Source organism: Anabrus simplex, chromosome 11 (genome assembly GCF_040414725.1).
Source record: "Anabrus simplex isolate iqAnaSimp1 chromosome 11, ASM4041472v1, whole genome shotgun sequence".
In the NCBI taxonomy this organism is placed as follows: Eukaryota; Metazoa; Arthropoda; class Insecta; order Orthoptera; family Tettigoniidae; genus Anabrus; species Anabrus simplex.
This window is the reverse complement of record NC_090275.1, coordinates 55,636,473-55,656,107: the sequence shown is the minus strand read 5'-3', so window position 1 is coordinate 55,656,107 and position 19,635 is coordinate 55,636,473. Positions and strand designations below refer to the sequence as shown.

General features: G+C 38.6%; 1 protein-coding gene across 2 annotated transcripts in view; it reads right to left on the bottom strand.

The window, feature by feature from the left end:
* LOC136883495 (uncharacterized) overlaps window positions 1-19,635 on the bottom strand; it is a 63,478-nt gene that overhangs the window by 32,170 nt on the left and 11,673 nt on the right. For both annotated transcript variants that reach the window (XM_067155845.2, XM_067155844.2), the window contains exons 3-4: window positions 6,292-6,504; window positions 103-726 (exon numbers count right to left, since the gene is read on the bottom strand). In XM_067155845.2, the coding sequence (XP_067011946.2) occupies window positions 103-726; window positions 6,292-6,504 (837 nt within the window). The remainder of the gene's footprint in view (window positions 1-102; window positions 727-6,291; window positions 6,505-19,635) is intronic.

Here is a 19,635-nt window from a genome sequence, read left to right as displayed (position 1 = left end):
TACTATAAGCTTATTTAATTGAGATTTTAATACATAAATAAATACAACACTCCCATTTCCACATTTCATAAGTTCTAGAGAAACATTATAAAGAATTATTACCTGTGTTTCTTCACTTTCATCATCAATCCTCAGAATCTTTCTTGGTCTTGGCTTTGGTCTTGTTTCCGTTGAACCTCGGGAACGTTTCTTCGAGGGCATGTTGGATGACTCCCTCTTTTCACATGGCTTTTCTTTGGATGGACTTTCTTCTGAGGTACTTTGTACTATGGGTTGCGGTATTCTATCTTTGGATGGACCTTCTTCCAAGGTACTTTGTACACTGCGCCGTGGTATTTTCTCTTTGGATGGAGCTTTTTCCGACGTACTTCGTTCACTGCATCGTGGTATTCTATCCTTGGATGGACCTTCTTCCAAGGTACTTCGTACACTGCGTCGTGGTATTTTCTCTTTGGATGCACCTTCTTCCGACGTACTTTGTTCACTGCGTCGTGGTATTCTCTCTCTGGATGGACCTTTTCCCAACGTACTTTGTACTCTGCGTCGTCGTGTCCTCTCGTTGGATGGACCTTTTCCTGGTGTAATTTTTGCAGTGCCTTGTGATATTTTCTTTTCGGGTGGACCTTTTCCCGATGTTCTTTGAGCACTGCGTCGAGGTATTTTCTCTACCACTACACGTACTTCTTTCGGACAGGTGTTCCTCAACTTGTTTTGGATTTTCTTTGACTAGAAATAAGATAAGAAGAGAAGTTAATTAATGGAAATGAACAAGCAAGTGACAAATCAAGTCCCATACAGAAAGACAGGAACATAAAAATGAATCCATAATGGGATAATAATAATAATAATAATAATAATAATAATAATAATAATAATAATAATAATAATAATAATAATAATAATGTTAATAGTTATCCATCCCACTAACTAAATTAATGGTCTTTGAAGATACCAAGATGCAAGAATTTTGTCCCATACGAATTCTTTCACATGCCAGTAAAGCTACCAGCACAAGGCTGAGTACCTTCAAATACCAACAGACTGAGCTGGAACCAGCCAAACTAGGCTCAGAAACCCAGCGCTCTGTGTGAGCTATTCAATCTGGCACATAATGGGATACACACAATGATAAGTCAATGTAGGATGATGAAGCAAGAGAAAGAGAAGGCAAATATGACAATACAAGAGACAATGACAATCTCCACATCTTCATACACTTCCATGTTCAAATAGGTGTGTCAAGATGGCCCCTCAACGAGTGCTAATGACTGCTCTCTTAATGAAGCTGAGAAGCAGAAAGGAGCTCATCGGGCAAGTTGGCCGTGCAGTTAGGGGCACACAGCTGTGAGCTTGCATCCAGGAGATAGTGGGTTTGAACAGCACTGTCGGCAGCCCTGAAGATGGTTTTCCGTGGTTTCCCCATTTTCACACCAGGCAAATGCTGGGGATGTTCCTTAATTAAGGCCACAGCCGCTTTCTTCCCACTCCTAGCCCTTTATAATCCCACTGTTACCATAAGACCTCTCTGTGTCCGTGCAACGTAAAGCAAATTCTTGTATGTAGAAAGGAGCTCATTGGGGCTTGACAAGAAACAGATGTAGAACTGGCATTGCTGAGGAAAGATCCTGTTTACTTGAAGATGGCAGTGTATGATGATGTGGAGATTGTTCTTATCCTTCTGTGTTTCATGTCTGTCCCTGTCTCCTCTTTCTGTTGCTCTCTCTTCCTGTGTTCACATCTTCTTCTCCTTGTCCAGGGATCTCCTGAGTCAGCCACTGGATCATTAACCTTCAGTCTTCAGTTCTGATCCACTTTGACACTGGGTTATTATTACGGTAGGCTCACAACACCCTGTGGCATTTTATACCTAACGGTAACTGCCAGTTACCAGGCTAATAGAGGCTGCATGCTGGATTTCAGTGGCATTTCTTCCACGGAGGGTGGGGCAGCACTCACCTAGAGAAACTCCTCAGCACAAAGCTGTTGGCACCATTTGAGAGTCAGGTTATCCACGATTAAGCAATCAATTTAAAGGTTAGGCCCGTATTGATGGAAATGACTTAATTTTTACAAACTTAAGCGTTTATTCTCCACCTAATCAATACTCAGTTTTACTTTCAAATAGTACTAGTTTTGACCGTATATAATCCTCCACTACTCAGCATAAAAACTGGATTTTTGTTTAACAATTTGTTTTACATTGCACCCACACAGATAGGTCTTATGGCAACAATGGGAAAGGAAAGGGCTAAGAGTGGGAAGCTCTGTGGCCTTAATTAAGGTACAGCCCCAGCATTTACCTGGTGTGGAAATGGGAAACCACGGAAAACCATCTTCAGGGCTGCTGACAGCAAGGTTCGAACCCACTATCTCCTGGATGAAAGTTCACAGCTAACTCGCCCGGTAAAAACTCGTATTAGGACATAGTGTCTTTATAAACAAAAGGGGGTTAAACCTCCTCAGTTAAAACTACAAATACAAACACATAAAATATACTAATGTACACATTTAAAAGTCCAAACATTAGACACTTGATAATGGTCAAGTGGATTTGGGATAAAAACTAGTAGATCACAAAATTAATGAAACTTGAAAATGATTTCGGTGTAGCTGCATTCAAAACTGCACTTGTGTAGAATAAGGGTGATGTAAAATGCCATTGTCTATTAGATCATAGTAAAATATACATTACAAGAGAATATCACAGCGTTGACGCAAATAAAACCAGTTAGTTGCTGATGTCCATATCATCGGCCGTATAATAGAAGGAACAATCTTCTTTGGTTGCAATAAGAGGAGGATATCCTGGTTTTATTAAATCAAGTCTATCCGTCCGTATGGGCATTAATGGGGGAATATCTAAAAGAGAAAGAAAATTACTTAACCGAACTGATACAAATCATGGGAACGTGACTGAAAAAAGAGAGGAAGCTTACCCTTCAAGGTTACCGTGGTGCACCCAGCATAGCTGTCAGTGTCGAGTATAGCTCTGAATTTGTTGTGACTGCACAGGAGTAAGGAAGGGGTGGGAGAAGTGAGGGAGGAAAGAGAGAGGGGAATGTGGGGAGGAAGGCGCAAGAGGAGAAGGAGGGGACCGTTATACAGATCATTTGTGTGACCACTTTCAACAGCTGTTAAATGTCAAATTGCAAATTACTATGTACGGTCAAAACTAGTACTATGTACAGTACTGCTCGGGTGGAGAATAAACTAAAGTTTGAAAAAAGTATGCCCAAAACTCAGCACAGAGTTGCTGGCTGTACAGTCAACTTCATCCCATGGCAAGTAACTCCGACCAGACTCTCCCATGCTCATGTCATGGTGTTTAATCTACAAAGTGATGTAATAAGCAAAGCAAATGGGGTCACGACATTCAGAAATGAATAAATTGATATGTGATGATCTCTTGATGATCCAAGCATAGCATATGGAAAGAGGCGGCAAGTGCTTCCTCGTACTTGATAGGTGGTGGTGGCAGACTGAGCTAGTGTAGCTATGGTTGCACCACGCTACTTGCTTTAACACAATAAGCAGGCATGGCAATACAAAAAATATACAAGAGAGAAAAATTACGACTTCCATTTCACAGAATGACTTTTGAATTATATCCTTTCATGTGCCATGTGTGTACATTCCAGGAATATTTGAATAGAGGAAACTGGTTAACTGGTTAGTGGCTTAATGTTATCCTCTGAAAAGATATGAACGTAAGTAATTCTGAAATTACTTTCAAACTATTAATATATAGAAATTATTATCCATTTTATTTTTTATGAAGGAAGCCATACTTTCCACTGTCGACTCAGTTAAATGTAACTTAAAAGCATTCCAGCCTGTAAAAAAACACAAGTTAAATGTAAATATTACACATAAAAAAACCTGTAAAAAAACCATTTCATTCCATGTTTATCCTGTTACACGTTTCTTTCTATTTATCTCTACAGGTCAAAACTAAACGGCAAAACTTCAGGAAAGATTTCCTCATTAAAAAAAAAGAAAAACAAGGGTATGGCAATGCGGGTCTGGAAACATTTAATTACAGAGTTGTCTGAGAGTGTATTTACATGCTGACACGTCCAGACTGTCAGAATAAAATACAAGACACTGGTTACAACTGTCACACACGTTGCAAATAAATTTAATGTAGGCCTGACCTACCTCTACAACCCTCCTGGTCATGGCGATTGCCTGTTGGGACCTGCGTTCTTCCAGGCAGGCTTGCTAGACAGAATTGCACAGATTGCTCGCATACGACAGTACAGGCAAATATAGTAGAGACAATACGCGACACTCGGCGAGATATCGAGGGACAGCTATTAGAGCTCTCTCTAGTGGATTGACATGAGAACTACTGATTCTGTCATAAGAGCACGAGTATTTGTGTGTGAAGTTTTTGGTGTTATTGATGCGTTTTCAGTGAGTTGACATAATTAAATAGTAGCGTGTGTCATTCCTTGATATCTCCTCTCAACATGAGGGGAAAGGTATGTGCTGTGCATGACTGCAGTAGCTATGAAGGAGAGAAGAATGCGCAGTCTTTCTTCAGTTTCCCTCGTGACAAGAAAATGTGAGTAATATTGTGTTTGCATATATATTCTTCCAGTGACAAAGAGATTATTATAGTACTTCATAATCTTCTGACCTGCTCGACCCATATTTTAACTGGCTTAAAATATAATACGCATATTTTATTGTATAGTGCAGCAGTTAACCTTCAATACCGATGTGTTGTTGTAGGTGTGATCTGTGGGTTTGATTTAATTCAGGAAAACACATATGCATATGAGTGTGGCTGGTTGTGTTCCAAGTTACCCTATTTAGAATGCCGTAATGCGTTGTCAAGCACTGAAGAAAAAATGGGTGATTTAAGAAATGTACATATTTTGTTGAAACAATATGATGATGCAAATTTGCTTTACTGTAATGTAATGGCATTATGGCAAGTATTGCTTATAGGGAAAGTTTGAATGTTTTTGAGGCTAAATTTATAGATTTTCTTTCTGTTAGTGGGTTTCAAGTTAAAAGGAAATTGTCTAGCTCTTAAATGTAAATTCATTGAATCATGTGTGTAAGGAGTGTGCCGATATTTTTGTTGACAAGTGTTTTAATATGACGATACAATGCTTTTAAATGAGAAAAAACAAAAATCTAGCCGTGAACGTTCAGGCAGGAATTCTAAAGCTAAAAAAAGTAATGCATAAATGAAAGATCAAGCCCTTTCAGAGCAGTCCATTTCACATCTTGATTATATGTCTAATTTCAGTCTTTTAAATAATAACCTGTTAAATAATTCTTCATTCATTTATCCAGAATTGCTTTAGCAACTTTGAAGTAACACTTTCTTTCTAGATGTAATTTATTTATCCATCTCCATATATACATTTCAATTGATAGTTGTATTTAGCACGAATTTTCAGGTCAAGCCACTAGGAGTGCAACTTGCAACTTGTGTCCCATTTTAACAAGGCTAAATCCGGAAGTGTCGCGTATTGTCTCTACTGTATTTGGTACAGGGTATCCATAAAAGAACTCCGGGGTTTTGAAGTCAATTATTTTAATGGAACCAAAAATTAAGGATAATGAATTATTCATGGTTTGAAAAGTAATATTACTAAGTTTTTTTTTACAACTTAATGAAGTTCAATGTGTGCCTCATATGCAACACGGAATAAATCCAAATGGTAATCGACCTCTTGCCACATCCTGGTCGTACCAACACAGATAGGTGTTACGGCAACGATGGGACAGGAAAGTGCTAAGAGTGGGAAGGAAGCAGCCAGGGCGTTTATTAAGGTACAGCCCCAGCATTTGCCTGGTATAAAAATGGGAAATCACGGAAAACCATCTTCAGGGCTGCATGATGGGGTTTGAACCCACTATCTCCCGAATACTGGATACTAGCTGCACTTAAGCGACTGGAGCTACCGAGCTCGGTACTCATTGTTTTGAATCACCCTGAATGTGAATTGAATTATCAAGGGAGACCTTTGTTTAAAAGTATTATTCTATCACAGCAATTGTCAAGAAATTGGTGGAAATTACCTTAGAGGAAAGAACAATATTTCCACCAGGAGTTGCTCTTATGATTCTGTGGGAAAAGTGACTCGGTGTCAAGTAAGGTAACAAACAACCTGCAACTTCTAAACGTTGTTAAAATATGTCACACAGAGCATTATAGGGTTACAATAATTCTGGTATATGATGATACAATGAAGGATGTACAACCAATATAAAGAACTCTTACAAATATAAGACCATGTTCTCTAATCTCATTTTTATTAGCAAGTTTACCTGTGTATTAGTCTCATATTCCACCTTATAGAAGTTTGTCCACTTTCTCCTGCCACGAACAGAGAGTCTGGCTGAGGTTCTTCTCTGCTGTATCGTGGACTTCTTTTTAGAAGAAGAACGTGGCCTATCAGCCTTCCTCTTCTGAGTCACATCTGATGCAGCATTAAGTGCCCTTGCGACTCTACTCAAGGAAATTACCGACTCTATTTTGATCTAAAAAAAAAAAAGAAGAAGAAAACATGACAAAATAGTTGATTGGTTGTGGCAGAGACATTGTAGTTTTATTCATTATGATAATATTTAAGATGTAGTTTTCATCACAAATTATTCCAATTCAGGGACTCAAGTTTCGACTTATTCTAAGTCATCTCAGCCTTCACTCTACAGAAGGTTCATTCCCTGAATTGAAGTAATTTTTGGTAAAATCTACACCTTAACTTTATCATAATGTTGAAATATATACAGTACAACCTCGCATATTCGTCACTTACAGGACCAGGAAAAGTCTGAAAATCCAAGGAACAAATAGAAACCTTCATCATAGCACAAGCAGAAATATAATGTATATAGTTTTACAGTAACTAAAAATAATTCATATAATGCTCTAATAAATTAAATAACAGAAGAATTACCTTTCTTCTTCTTCTTTTGTTTTGGCCGACGATGGACCACCTTAATTCGAATTCAGCTTGAACTGTTTCTGGACTTTAATCCTCGTCCAGTACTCCTTCATCCTTTCACTCTGCAATCTCCATCTTTCTTTCTGTCCACGGCACTTGGGTACGGGATCTAACTTTTTCTTGAAACCTCTTGGTGGCTTTGATCCTCAACTTGTAAACATCCCTGTTGCGGATTTCTATTCCTTGTATTCCCATTTCTTCCAGGTCCTCCTTCACCTCCTCATACCAGTGCACTGTAGTTTTCCTGATCTCAAAACAAATGTTAATCATATGAATGGTCAGTCTTCCCAGGTTCATTCTATAGATATGTCCGAAGAACATGGCTATCCTCTTCCAGATGGTATCTGACATCTTTTACCTTGAGATATAATTCTTGGTTTCCTTTCTTTCTGAATGATCCATCCTCTGTTCTTATTTATTTTTGACTTTAACAGTGACGAAGTTAGTGCTCCTAGCCCTCTCCTGTACTTAACCACGTAAATTACAGGATAATACACATACAAAAGAAATATACTATTCTATGGAGTTTGGCCTAAATTTGATTTATTCTTCCATCCGAGGCTCGTTCTTAGATTGAAAGCAACACATAATCACACTCTTCTGCTGACCGCTAAGCCTAACAGAGGAAAGGATTTTCTTTCACGATTTACTCTCTTAGCCTTTGAGGATCCCCCGTCTTCCCACGAGGCAGTGGATTCCTTCTGTATTATCCCCAGATGGACAGAATGCCTCCTCCGCCACTTCAGAGGTACTGAAAACTTTCATTTGATGCCTTGACTGCCGTTTAGTTCTTCACACATATACCTGTGCATGGGACCCATATTATACCACATAGGACTGGATCCCCACCAGAACTGACTGCTACCGTAGCTTCGACCACAGTAGCATTTGCCCACCCTCACAGCAAGGACGCGCCTGGCAGGGTATATCCATGTAGACACAGATCATCTCTGCCATCTCATGGACCACATTAATGAGGCTGTCTGATGCCAGCTCCAAGCCTGACCATGGAAGAAAGGCTAAGTGGCTAGAACACGTTAAGGAATGCAGGTGACTCGACACCAAAGAAGTATATTCGGTGTATTCGCCTGAGTTGAATGTATTCATGCAAACGTGCATGCATTGTGTCGTACAGGTGCTGGACGTCAGCTTGTGGGATGGAATCCCATGCCTGTTTCACTTGGTCGGTCAATACAGTAACAGTTAATGCCGGTTGTGGATGACACAAGAGTTACTAAATTTTGATACGGAAAATGAAGCTGATTACTTGCAAGACACAAGAGTTGTCGTCCAATGATGTCCCATACGTGCTCGAATGGGGACAGATCAGGGGATCGAGCAGCCCAAGGCAACATGTCTACACTCTGTAGAGCACATTGAGTCACAACAGAGGTAAGGGGGCATTAATAAATATCCTGTTGGAAAGCAACACCAGGAATGCTGTTCATGAATGGCAGTACAACAGGTCAAATCAGCAAACGGACATACACATTTGCAGTGAGGGTGCGTGGGATAACCACGAGAGTGCTCTGTCTGTCATAGGAAATTGCTTTCCAGACCTGAACTCCCAGTGTAGGTCCAGTGTGTCGACACCGCAAAAAGGTGGAATGCAGACGCTCAAATGAACTCCTTCTAACCAACACACGGCCATCACTGGCACCTAGGCAGAACCAGCTTTCATCCGAAAACACAATGGACCTCCATTCCATCCTCTAATGAGCTCTCGCTTGACACCACTGAAGTTGCAGACGGCGCTGGTTTGTGGTAGGTGGAATGCACGATGCAGGGTGTCTGGCTCGGAGCTATCCTTCAACATTGTTTTCAGCTAACCACTATTCAACATCAAACAGCTAAACGTCCTGCTGATTAATTTTTAGATCTTGAACTATTTCCACTACCTCAGTGTTGGTGCTGTTCGCTATTTTCTTGTGACAGGAAAACGAGTGGTGATGATTCACTGTAGTGTTATGACAAACACAGCAGGTAGGTGGTCAGATATTTAAATCTGAGATATGAGAGGGTCTACTGTATCACAAGTCACTTCCTTGGATGAAAATGTTAGACCAGCTAAAACAGAAGTGATCATGAAAATCATTTCGTCCAGAGCAGACTCAACCAACTCCCCAATTCATGAAGTTAGAGCACCTTTATGGCTCGGGGAAACAAAAGAGAGCAAGCAGTTGAGGGGGAGGTTGAAAAGGCATGGGGAGAGGAATAACTAAATGAAGTCAGATTATAATTCAAAATATACTCTGAGGCTTAATGATTCTACACAATTCTTTTATGTACTGAAAAACTGGTACACGAAAAAGAAATTAAAAAATCATGATGAACAAACACAAGAAGCCACTTAAGTGCAAGAATAATGCTTTACTACACGTTTTGTTTTCAGTTAAAGAGTATATCGTCACTGCCTGGACAAAACCTCCTATGTGAAATATTTTAGCTTAGAACTTTGGCCAGCAAGGTTCTGTCATCTAAGGTGCAATATTGTGTGAGCATTGTCGAGGCATTCTCGCACTTCATAATAAATGTGCTGCGGGTCACTATATCTCCAAAAATATTATCACAAAGGAGGTTTTGTCCCGGCAACAACGATATATCCTTCATATACTTTTTGAGTGATTTACAGTATTTAATCGAACGTATAATAATAATAATAATAATAATAATAATAATAATAATAATAATAATAATAATAATAATAATAATAATAATAATGCCCCACTAACTACATGTACAGTTTTCAGAGATGCATAGGAGCCAGAATTTTGGCCCACAAGAGTTTTTTCTTTTACGTGCCAGTATATCTACCACACGGGGCTAATGTATTTGAGCAACTTCAAAAACCATCGGACTGAGGGGTGTCAAACCTGCCAACTTGAGTTCAGAAGACCAGCACTGAACTAACACGGCCCAGCCTTCATAACAAGAAATGTTGTATGGGTACACAGCCAATTGCACAAAAAGTCTGTCACCGGAAAATTTCTTTCCACCTATTTTTTTTTTCAAGGGTCCAAACAAGTGGTTATTACATGGTGACAAATCCACACCAAAAGAGGGAATGTCCATAACTCTTCAGTAAATTTCTTCCAATTTGGCTTATGTAGCAGCAGATGTGTGAACTCTGCATACAATTTGCATAACATTTCTACTGTTTTAAACACCTTCACTTGATATTATTATTTCTTTCTTGCGAACTGGCCAAACTTAGGACCAAGCCAATATCACTTCACTTCCTTCTTATCATCCCTTCTTCCTTCCTCTTTCTCCACAGTGCCTTCATTCTTTCAGAATGTTGCACTCTTCTCTCTTCAGTCCATCTTCCCCCTCTGCGCTCTTTCTTTTCTTCAACAAGAACTTTTATGTTGGAAAGTCTTTTCCTGAATTGGTACCTATGACGACATACTTCACTTGCAATTCCTAACCTCTTGAGTTCTTCCTTCATCTGCTTGACATATCCCCCCTGGCTCTTCAAGTAGTATATTTTATTTAAAATTTGTTTATTTAAACTTGCTGGATCCATTCGGACCATGTGTCCATAGAATCGCAGCCGTCTTTCCCTTATTGCTGTTTCCAGGTCTTCTGTTCTTTTGTATATCACCTTATTTGATCGTAATCTGGAGTTTCCCCTCTACCACCCTTGGGCCGTAAATCCTCCTTTCAATCTTTAGTAGTTTTTCCAGGTTCGTTAGTGTTGCTGTTTCCACCTCATACATAATCACTGGTTTTACCACAGCGTCATAATGTCTTAGTTTGGCATTGATGGAAAGATTATTTTTGTTGTAAATGGCTTTGGTGGCAGTGTTTAGCCTTTCCTACTGAAAGTCTCCTATTTTCCATGGCCTCTTTATCCATCCCGTTGCTGCTGATAATCTCTCCCAGGTATTTAAACTCTTCACATAATTCCTGTCCGTGCTCATCATCTCTGTTTTTTGTGAAGGAGATTTTTAAATCTGTTTTCTTGGCTATCTCCCGTAGTTCCTTTATCTGTATTATTGCTTCTTGTTCTGTCTCAGCGAAGAGTGCCAAATCATAGCACCTGAATCATTATGTTTCCACAGTGTTTTCATGACCTTATCTAGAACCACGTTGAAGAGTGTTGGGAATAAGCTGTCACCCTGTCTCAGACTTGTTTTTATCTGTAAGGGTTTGCTGATCTCTCCTCGAAATTTCACTTTGGATATGGTGTTTGTTAGTGTTAACCTAAGTAAGTTGAGTGTTTTTTGATCGATGCCATATTCTCTCAAAATTTCCATCAATGTGTCTCTATCTATTGAATCGTATGCTTTTTTGAAGTCAACAAAAGAGATGAAGATGTTCTTTGGTCAAGCATTGTAATATTTGATTATCATTTTTAGACTCAAGATAGGATCCTGACAAGAGCGCCCTCTCCTGAAGCCACCCTGATACTCTCCCAACTTGTGGTCAATTTGCGGTGTCAGTCTGTTCAACAGGAGTTTCAAAAAAATCTTATACGTAACAGATAAAAGTGATATTCCTCGGTAGTTGTCGACGTGTTTTCAGTCCCTTTTTATGTAGCGGGTGTATTAATGCCACTAGCCAGTCTTCTGGTATTTTCTTATCTCTCCAAATATTCCAGAACAGTTCTGTCACTTCAGTGATAAAGGCGTCATTGGCTATCTTCCACAGTTCTGCTATTACTCCATCTTACCCAGATGCTTTGTTGTTCTTTAGGGAGTTTATTACTTCCCTTACTTCTTCCTCGTCTGGTGGTTCGGAATCTGGGTTCTGGATTGTGTCCTTCTCAATCTCCAATTTTTCCCGTGGCGATTCACAGTTAAGGAGGTCTTCAAAGTACTTTGCAAGGATCTCACAGTTATCTTTATTGTTCAGGGCAAGAGTTCCATCTGTTTTCTTGAAATGCAGGCTTGGTGCTATATAACCTTTGATTCTATTTTTAAAGGCCCTATGGAATAATCTGGTATTGTTTTTCTTGAAGTTTTCATCCATTTCTGTGACTTCTGCCCTAAGGTGTTCTCTTCTGACTCTTCTCAGTGTTTGTTTCCTTATTTCTCGTGATTTTTCTAAATTGTCACAGTCTTATTCTCATTCCATGATTTCCATGCCTCAAATATTTCTTTGATTGCATTTTCGCATTCTGCATTCCCCCATGCATGCTTGCTTCGACGTTTCGTAGATGCTAATTCAACCGCTAGCTCCTGCAGATTTTTTGTCACTTCATTCCAAATTTTTGGCACCTGTAGCTTTTTCCTGTATTCTTCCCTCTTTTCTTGGATGAGTAATTCACGGTCAATTTTTGGCACTCTATCGCCACAGGTATGTGTTTTTTGTCCGGTATGAAATTCATCTTAATCTGTGCTAAGTAATGGTCTGATGTTACATTAACCGCTTTTCTAACTTTGACATGAATTTCCTTGTATTTGTTCTTAGATATCGCTACATGGTCCAACTTATAAGTTAACTTATTCCTTGTAATTCATAACGTCAAAGTTAGAAAAGCGGTTAATGTAACATCAGACCATTACTTATCACAGATTAAGATAAATTTCATACCAGACAAAAAACACATACCTGTGGCGACAGAGTGCCAAAAATTGACCGTGAATTACTCATTCAAGAAAAGAGGGAAGAATACAGGAAAAAGCTACAGGTGGTTGAAATTTGCCTAGCAAAGGGTTTGGTGATACCCATGTTTTCTTTTTGCTAGGGCGTGCTTTGAAATGGGTAGACATGAGTTTTAAGTTGTTCATGTTGCATAAATTGATCAGTCTTTCTCGGTTTTTATTCATCCTGTTGTGTGCCGGATATTGTCCAACTATTTCAATGTACTTCCTTTCCCGCCCCACTTGTGCACTGAAGTCCCCCAGGAGAATTTTGATGTTGTTTTTTTAGGATCTTGAGTATTTCATCCCCCAGTTTGTCCCAAAACTATTCAACCATATCAGGGTTCCTTTTATTATCCTCATTTATTGGTGCATGAGCATTTATCAGCGTGTATTTCTTATTCGCTGATTTTTTTTGCTATTTTGCTTTATGTCGCACTGACACAGATATGTCTTATGGCGACGATGGGACAGGAGAGGCCTAGGAAGTGGAAGGACGTGGTCATGGCCTTAATTAAGGTACAGCCCCGGTATTTGCCTGGTGTGAAAATAGGAAACCATGGAAAACCATCTTCAGGGCTGCCGACAGTGGGGCTTGAACCCACTATCTCCCGATTACTGGATACTGGCCGCACTTAAGCGACTGCAGCTATCGAGCTCAGTTATTCACTGATTTGACTGTCATGAGCGATAGTCGTGAGTTTACACTCTTGAAGTCGACTATAGTGTTTAGAAACATTTTGTTTACTACAAAGGCTGTTCCCAGTTGCGGGACGTTTTTTATGATCTTTTTTCCGGCCTTTCCTTTGGAGATTCTGAACCCATCTGATTCAAAAGGTTCTTCATCCATTTACCGCATTTCCTGGAGGGCCAGTATCGAGATGCCTATGTAGCTCCACTGTTAACTGTTTCAGTTTTCCAACCTGAATAGGGGAGTTGATGTTGAATGTCCCAAAATAGTATTTTCTCTTATTCCTGAATTTAGCGATGTTCTTGTGGTGCTCTGATTCACTCACTAACTTCAAAATGTCAGGCACCCTGGAATCCGAAAGCCTGATTTTGTCTTCAGGGTAATTTAATTCGTAAGAAGCTTGTTCCATGATATTAATGTTCATTTTAGGGGTTGGATATAGTCCAACATTGTACAACTAAGGTTTTTAGCCTTAGAGGGCCTCATGATGTTTTCTGGCGAAAGGCAGGCATTTCCTCCTACCTTAAATAGGTATGGTTTTCCCACCAATACTCGGGTGGCTAACTCCAGTGGTTACCCACTGGGTGATGGGATCACCACATCCCAACGCCTTTATTTATTTATGTACATAGTTTACGCCCACATTGGAGCACTTAAATCAAACCCAAATACATTTATGTTAACAAAGAACTAACTGAAGATTTAGCTTCCATCATCTTCTTCCTTTCCCAAAACCTCATCATTCTGGCTGACCTGGCTGCCCTTTCTTCATCAGATATGACATATTGTTTGTGTTGTACAGTTTTTAATGACAATCTTATTTGTTTGTTCTTGAGAATCCTTTTTTCTTCTCTATTTTCAATTTGCTTCATTGTGATATTCAGCTCTTCTAAATCATTCTGAACTTCTTTGAACCAATTATTTTTTGTTTTACTTTTCCAAAAGTAATTAAATAGTTGTTTTATTATCCTATTATCATTTAATCTCGAAAGATGACAGAAAAAGGCAATTCTTCTTTTTCTCATCGTATCTATTATAGATTCACTTTCCCTACAAACCACTGCATTAGGCAATAATCTCCATTGTCCATCCACCTGATGTTTTTTATTAATGATTGTTCTGAGTATCCTTCTGTCAACCTTTTGCAGTGTATCGGTTGTTGCTTTGGTGTTCAATTTAAATAGTGTTTCACAAGCATAAGTCGCTTCAGGTTTAATGACGGAGCAGTAATGTTGAAGTTTAGCATTTACTGAAAGAGATTTTTTTCTTGTACGTTGGCCATGTAATTCGTTGTGCTTTTTTTAAATGTTCTGTTTTCTATTGATGATTTTTCATTGGAGTTCCAAGTTATAATTTCACCAAGATATTTAAACTTATTCACAATTTTAATTTGTTTGGTATTGGCTAAGGTTGGTGCTGTAACAGGGAAGGTTGGCATTATTTCTGTTTTTTCATATGAAATTTGCAATCCAACTTTTCTTGCTATGTTATCAAGTTCTTCTATTTGTAATTTAGCTTCTTCCATATCATTAGCAAGTAGTGCAAGATCATCAGCGAATGCTAAACAATTGAGTCTTATTTTTCTGCCAATCTTGATGTTAGGTTGACACATCTTATTCCATTCCCGCATGATTTTTTCCAACACACAATTAAACAATAATAGTGAGAGTCCATCTCCCTGCCGACGTCCAGTATTAATATCAAATGGCTTTGAGAGTTCATTTCTAAATCTGACTTTAGATTTAGTGTTCTTAAGGGTAATTCCAATAAGGCGAATAAGTTTTGGATGTAAACCAAATTCTTTTAGGATATTCAATAATGACTCACGACAGATACTACCATACGCCTTTTTAAAATCAACAAAAGTGATAACTAACTTTTTGTTTCTAACCCTATGATGCTTCATAATCCACTTTAAACTGATAATTTGATATGGACAACTTCTCCCTGGACGAAAGCCTCCTTGGTATTCTCCAAGTTCACAGTAAAGTTGTTCTTGAATTCTCATGTATAATAACTTTGAAAAAACTTTGTAAGTGATATTCAACAATGATATCCCTCGATAATTGTTGGGATCTGATCTATCACTTTTTTTTTATGTAAAGGGTGTATTATCGCCATATTCCACTCTTCGGGCATTTTTTTCAGTATTCCAAATGTCTATGAGGTATTTATGTAAATTCTGAATGATTTGTGTATTGGCATTCTACCATATTTCTGCAGTTAGTTGATTCTCCCCTCAAGCTTTGTAATTTTTAAGTGAATCGATGGCTTTCAACACTTCATTGTAATTTGGTGGTATAACCTTTTCTAATGGTGTTTTATTTTTTGAATGAAGGTATTGTGTTGGTTCTTCACTATTAAGTAATTCTTGAAAGTATTGAGCTAAAATTTCTGCATTCTCTTGGTTATTATGTGCCAGTTTTCCATTTGTATTTCGCATCAAGTGTTGGGGGAGTATAGTTTGATTGGTATTGCCGAAACGTTTTACAAAAATCCCTCGTCTTATGTTGTAAGAATGCCTCATCTATGGCGTTTAATGATGCTTTGTGATCATTTATCTTAACCCTTCTGATTTCTTTGGCTGTTTGTTTTCTAGCATTATTTAGTTCTTCACGGGACTTTTCTGTTCTCTTTTGTTGATCATTCAACCATGCTTTGTGCCTGTTTTGAATCGCTGCGTCACACTCCACATTCCACCAAGCATGTTTCTTTCGTTTTTTAACAGGAGCAATTTCTTCAGCTATGGTTTTTAATTTTTCAATTACCATCCCCAAATTGTCACTTAGGGGAGTTTTAGACCTTTCAAAATACAGTTTATTATTAATTAAATAACTAGGATCATACTTCTTCCTCCTATTGGATTTGGATATTTTGTTCTTTTTTTTGGCGTTAATTTTATTTTAATCTTGGAAATATAGTGATCTGAATCTATGTCTACCCCACGGAGTACTTTCACATTATAAATTTCTTTGTGATAATTCTTGTCCATGGCCACATGGTCAATCTGGAACTCCCCCAATTTAATATTAGGGCATTTCCAAGTCATTAGTTTGTGTGGTCTTCTTTTAAACCTTATAGATTCCAAAATTAATCCATGTTCTATACAAAGATCAATTAATCTTTGACCATTTTTATTTTTATATTTATGCGCTGGCCATTTACCCACTACTGTACGAAATTGTTTTTCTTTTCCTATTTTAGCATTAAAGTCACCAAGTAAAATTTTAATATGTGTATCAGAGATACCTGATATCAACTGGTCCAATTCTTCCCAAAATTTTTCTGTTTCTTCCTTTTCTTTGTTATTTTTGTCATTCGTTGGGGCATGGACATTTATCAATGTGTATGTTTTATTCTCTACTTTAACTGTTAGGAGTGCCATTCTTGGGGAGGTCGAAGAAAAATCTTCAATTGAATCTAATATGCTGTTATGGACCAAGAATCCTACTCCAAATTGAGGAACATTCTTCATCACTCTTTTCCCTGGAGGACCTTTGTAAAGGCGATATCCTCCTGATTCTAATGGGTCCTGATCTGTATTGCGCAATTCTTGAAGAGCTGTTATTACTATCTTATGCTGGTCCAATACATCTGTTAAATGTTTTAACTTGCCAACTTTCATAATTGAATTGATATTTAATGTTGCAAAAAATGAAAATTGTCCTGGTTTATTGAATTTAAGTCCTTTCTTAACCTGATGTGTCTGCATGTCATCTGTTGGGCTGGCTTCCAGGCACTCCGACTCGCCTTGATCTTCTACGTGACACCCCACCGTATCCAAGTGGTGTCTTTATTTGGACCTGCTGATTTTGTATGTCCAAACCGGTGCATTTATTTGTGAGATCACCGTAGTCAGGGTTTACCATTCCAGATGTGATCTGGAAGGATGATTAATGAAATATGGATTGATGAATGATGAATTTGTGGAGTGGGTCTTTAATGGAGTGGTTTCCCGTTTCCTTCTCCATCCTATGCCGTTGGCCATCTAGTGGCTCTTCCGCCTTTAAGAGCAATTTCTCACTCCAAGGGCAAAGGAGTGCCCTTCCTTCTATCCGCTCATCCGTCCTCCTAGGAGGCCATTGGCACTTGATAGAGGGTGGTCTCCTTATACCGGGAGATACTCGGCCCCTTCATCCGTTAGCCGCCTGTACATAATCTATATATACAGCCGTTGCCCCCTCTCTACCACGGGGAGGTGAATGTCAGGATTTCACCATCACTGAAACTGGGACCAAAAGGCATTTCCCAATTTCTCCGGTTCTTTAGTGAGGCCCTACGCCTTTTTTTAAAATTATTATTATTATTATTATTATTATTATTATTATTATTATTATTATTATTATTATACCAGGGGTACACCTTCTCCGGCCAGTTAAACTGCGCGCCTTCTAAAAGGCCATCTAGGTAATCTGCCTTGAACTGATGTTATGCAAAATAGTTTGGTTTTCAATTGAGAGATGTCTCTATCATCGGTCTAAGTGCCCCCTCTGGCGGCATCAACGATAATTATCATTAATTCTTAAGGGAAAGTTGATTTTTATTATTGGTTAACCTTAGTTTTTGAAGATTGTTTTGTTCATGTATCAAAGTTGTCAACACTTTACCTGCTTCCTTCTTCAATAGCTAAAGACCAACGAGAAATTAGTAAATATTTTCGCTAGCAAATTAAAATTCGGGGTGTGTACTAAAATCCAGCCTATCTGTAAAGAGTTCCGGAAACTATATCTCGAGATACTATAAAAGCTGCGCTCTTTAGGGCCGTATTGTCACCTTCATCACTCCAGTTTAGTGAGTGTGGCGTGTTCCTCGGGAGTAGGGGCCGCGGTCGGCATTCAGAAGGCCCAGCAACTCAAAGTAATAGCAGAATTTTCTTAACAAGTGATAGCACCGGCAGATAGCTTGAAGGGAAGGTTTCAAACCTCTTTTATTTTATGTAAATTTTTAAATCTGGTGGTTTAAATGTAAAATTTTCGGCCAGTCTACGGACTCAGTTTTATTCCCTACTGGGAAATATGTAATGTAAGGGCACAAAGCGTGATTTCCCTCTGTTGATTCCCATTCAACATGGTATGGGGTGACTACAGTTTCTTATCCTCTAAAATTCTTAACACTCTTTTGGTCACCCCAGCGTAGAATAGGCTTAGCCTCTGTATCTTTGTGCCATAAGCCCACTTAGGAATTTTTTTTTTAACTTCTAGAAGGAGTGCAAGTATTTGGCCTCCTAGCCTTTTGTTCATGGCCAATCATGTTCAACCTTTTTTCTTTTTACATTAAGGTAATTTAGTATGGGCATTCATTGCCCCTGTTTATGTTTCTGGAAAAGAAAGTGAAAAACTGGTGAGCAGAAAATAAGTCCAAACCAGGGCTGTGTGACTGTAAATACCTTATTTGAAGACTGTCAGGTTTAACCTTGTGCACTGTAAGAAACTTATGCCTCTGAGAGGCTGGACTACATTAACTTTTGTATCTCAGACTCTTAGGCTAAGTAAATTAATGGAGCAAACATGCTCTTATAAAACAGTGTACCTATTCAGAGCTAATATGCTAATCCCTTGTATATTATCATAGTTGGTAATTCTCTCAAGTTGTACCTGATATTTTGTTTTCTGGACTTTAAGTCTTCATTGTTGGAGCTGATGAGCTCATTGTTATTCTATTTAACTGTTATTTGTTCTAAATTTCCTATCTATCCAATTTTAACACATGGGTGATGGGCCCCGAGAAATCTCGTAGTGCGCTCGCCAGCGGTAGGTGACAGGCCCCGAGAAATCTCGGTTTTATTCACGACATTGTTTTCGGTCTTAATGTGACATCTCTTGACCCTATATTGAACAATTTTGGACTTGCACATTGAGTAGAATAAATCGTAGATGTATATCTGCCACTTTTCTATTCAAGGCCTCTTTTATTCTTTGATTTAGTTTCGAAACGTCGACTTTCTTTCTGCCGGTTCAGTCAATGACAAAATGGAGTGCCCGCGGAATACGGTGTTACCTGACGACGATATTTTAGAAGAATTATATGCCGATGATCGTTCAAATGGATATAGTGATAATGAATTAGTGGAAACTGAATGTGAGAGTGATAGTGGAAGTGATATTCAAGCCTCTACACGCCGTAATTTACGTAGTGTGCTTATTTATTCAACTGACTCTGATGACGACAACGATGTAAACATTAACGATGTTTTAGGAATTGACGCTGAAGATGGTTTTGTAAAGGCAGATCCACCAACTTTAAAGATAAAATCTTGACAGGTTTAATATTTATGTACAGTTTTATAATCACGTGCACCCTAGTATGCTTAGTAGAAAAATGTCCGGTCCACAGGGTATGTGACAAGCTCAAGTATCCGGTCAGCAATGTGTTAAACTCAAAAAGG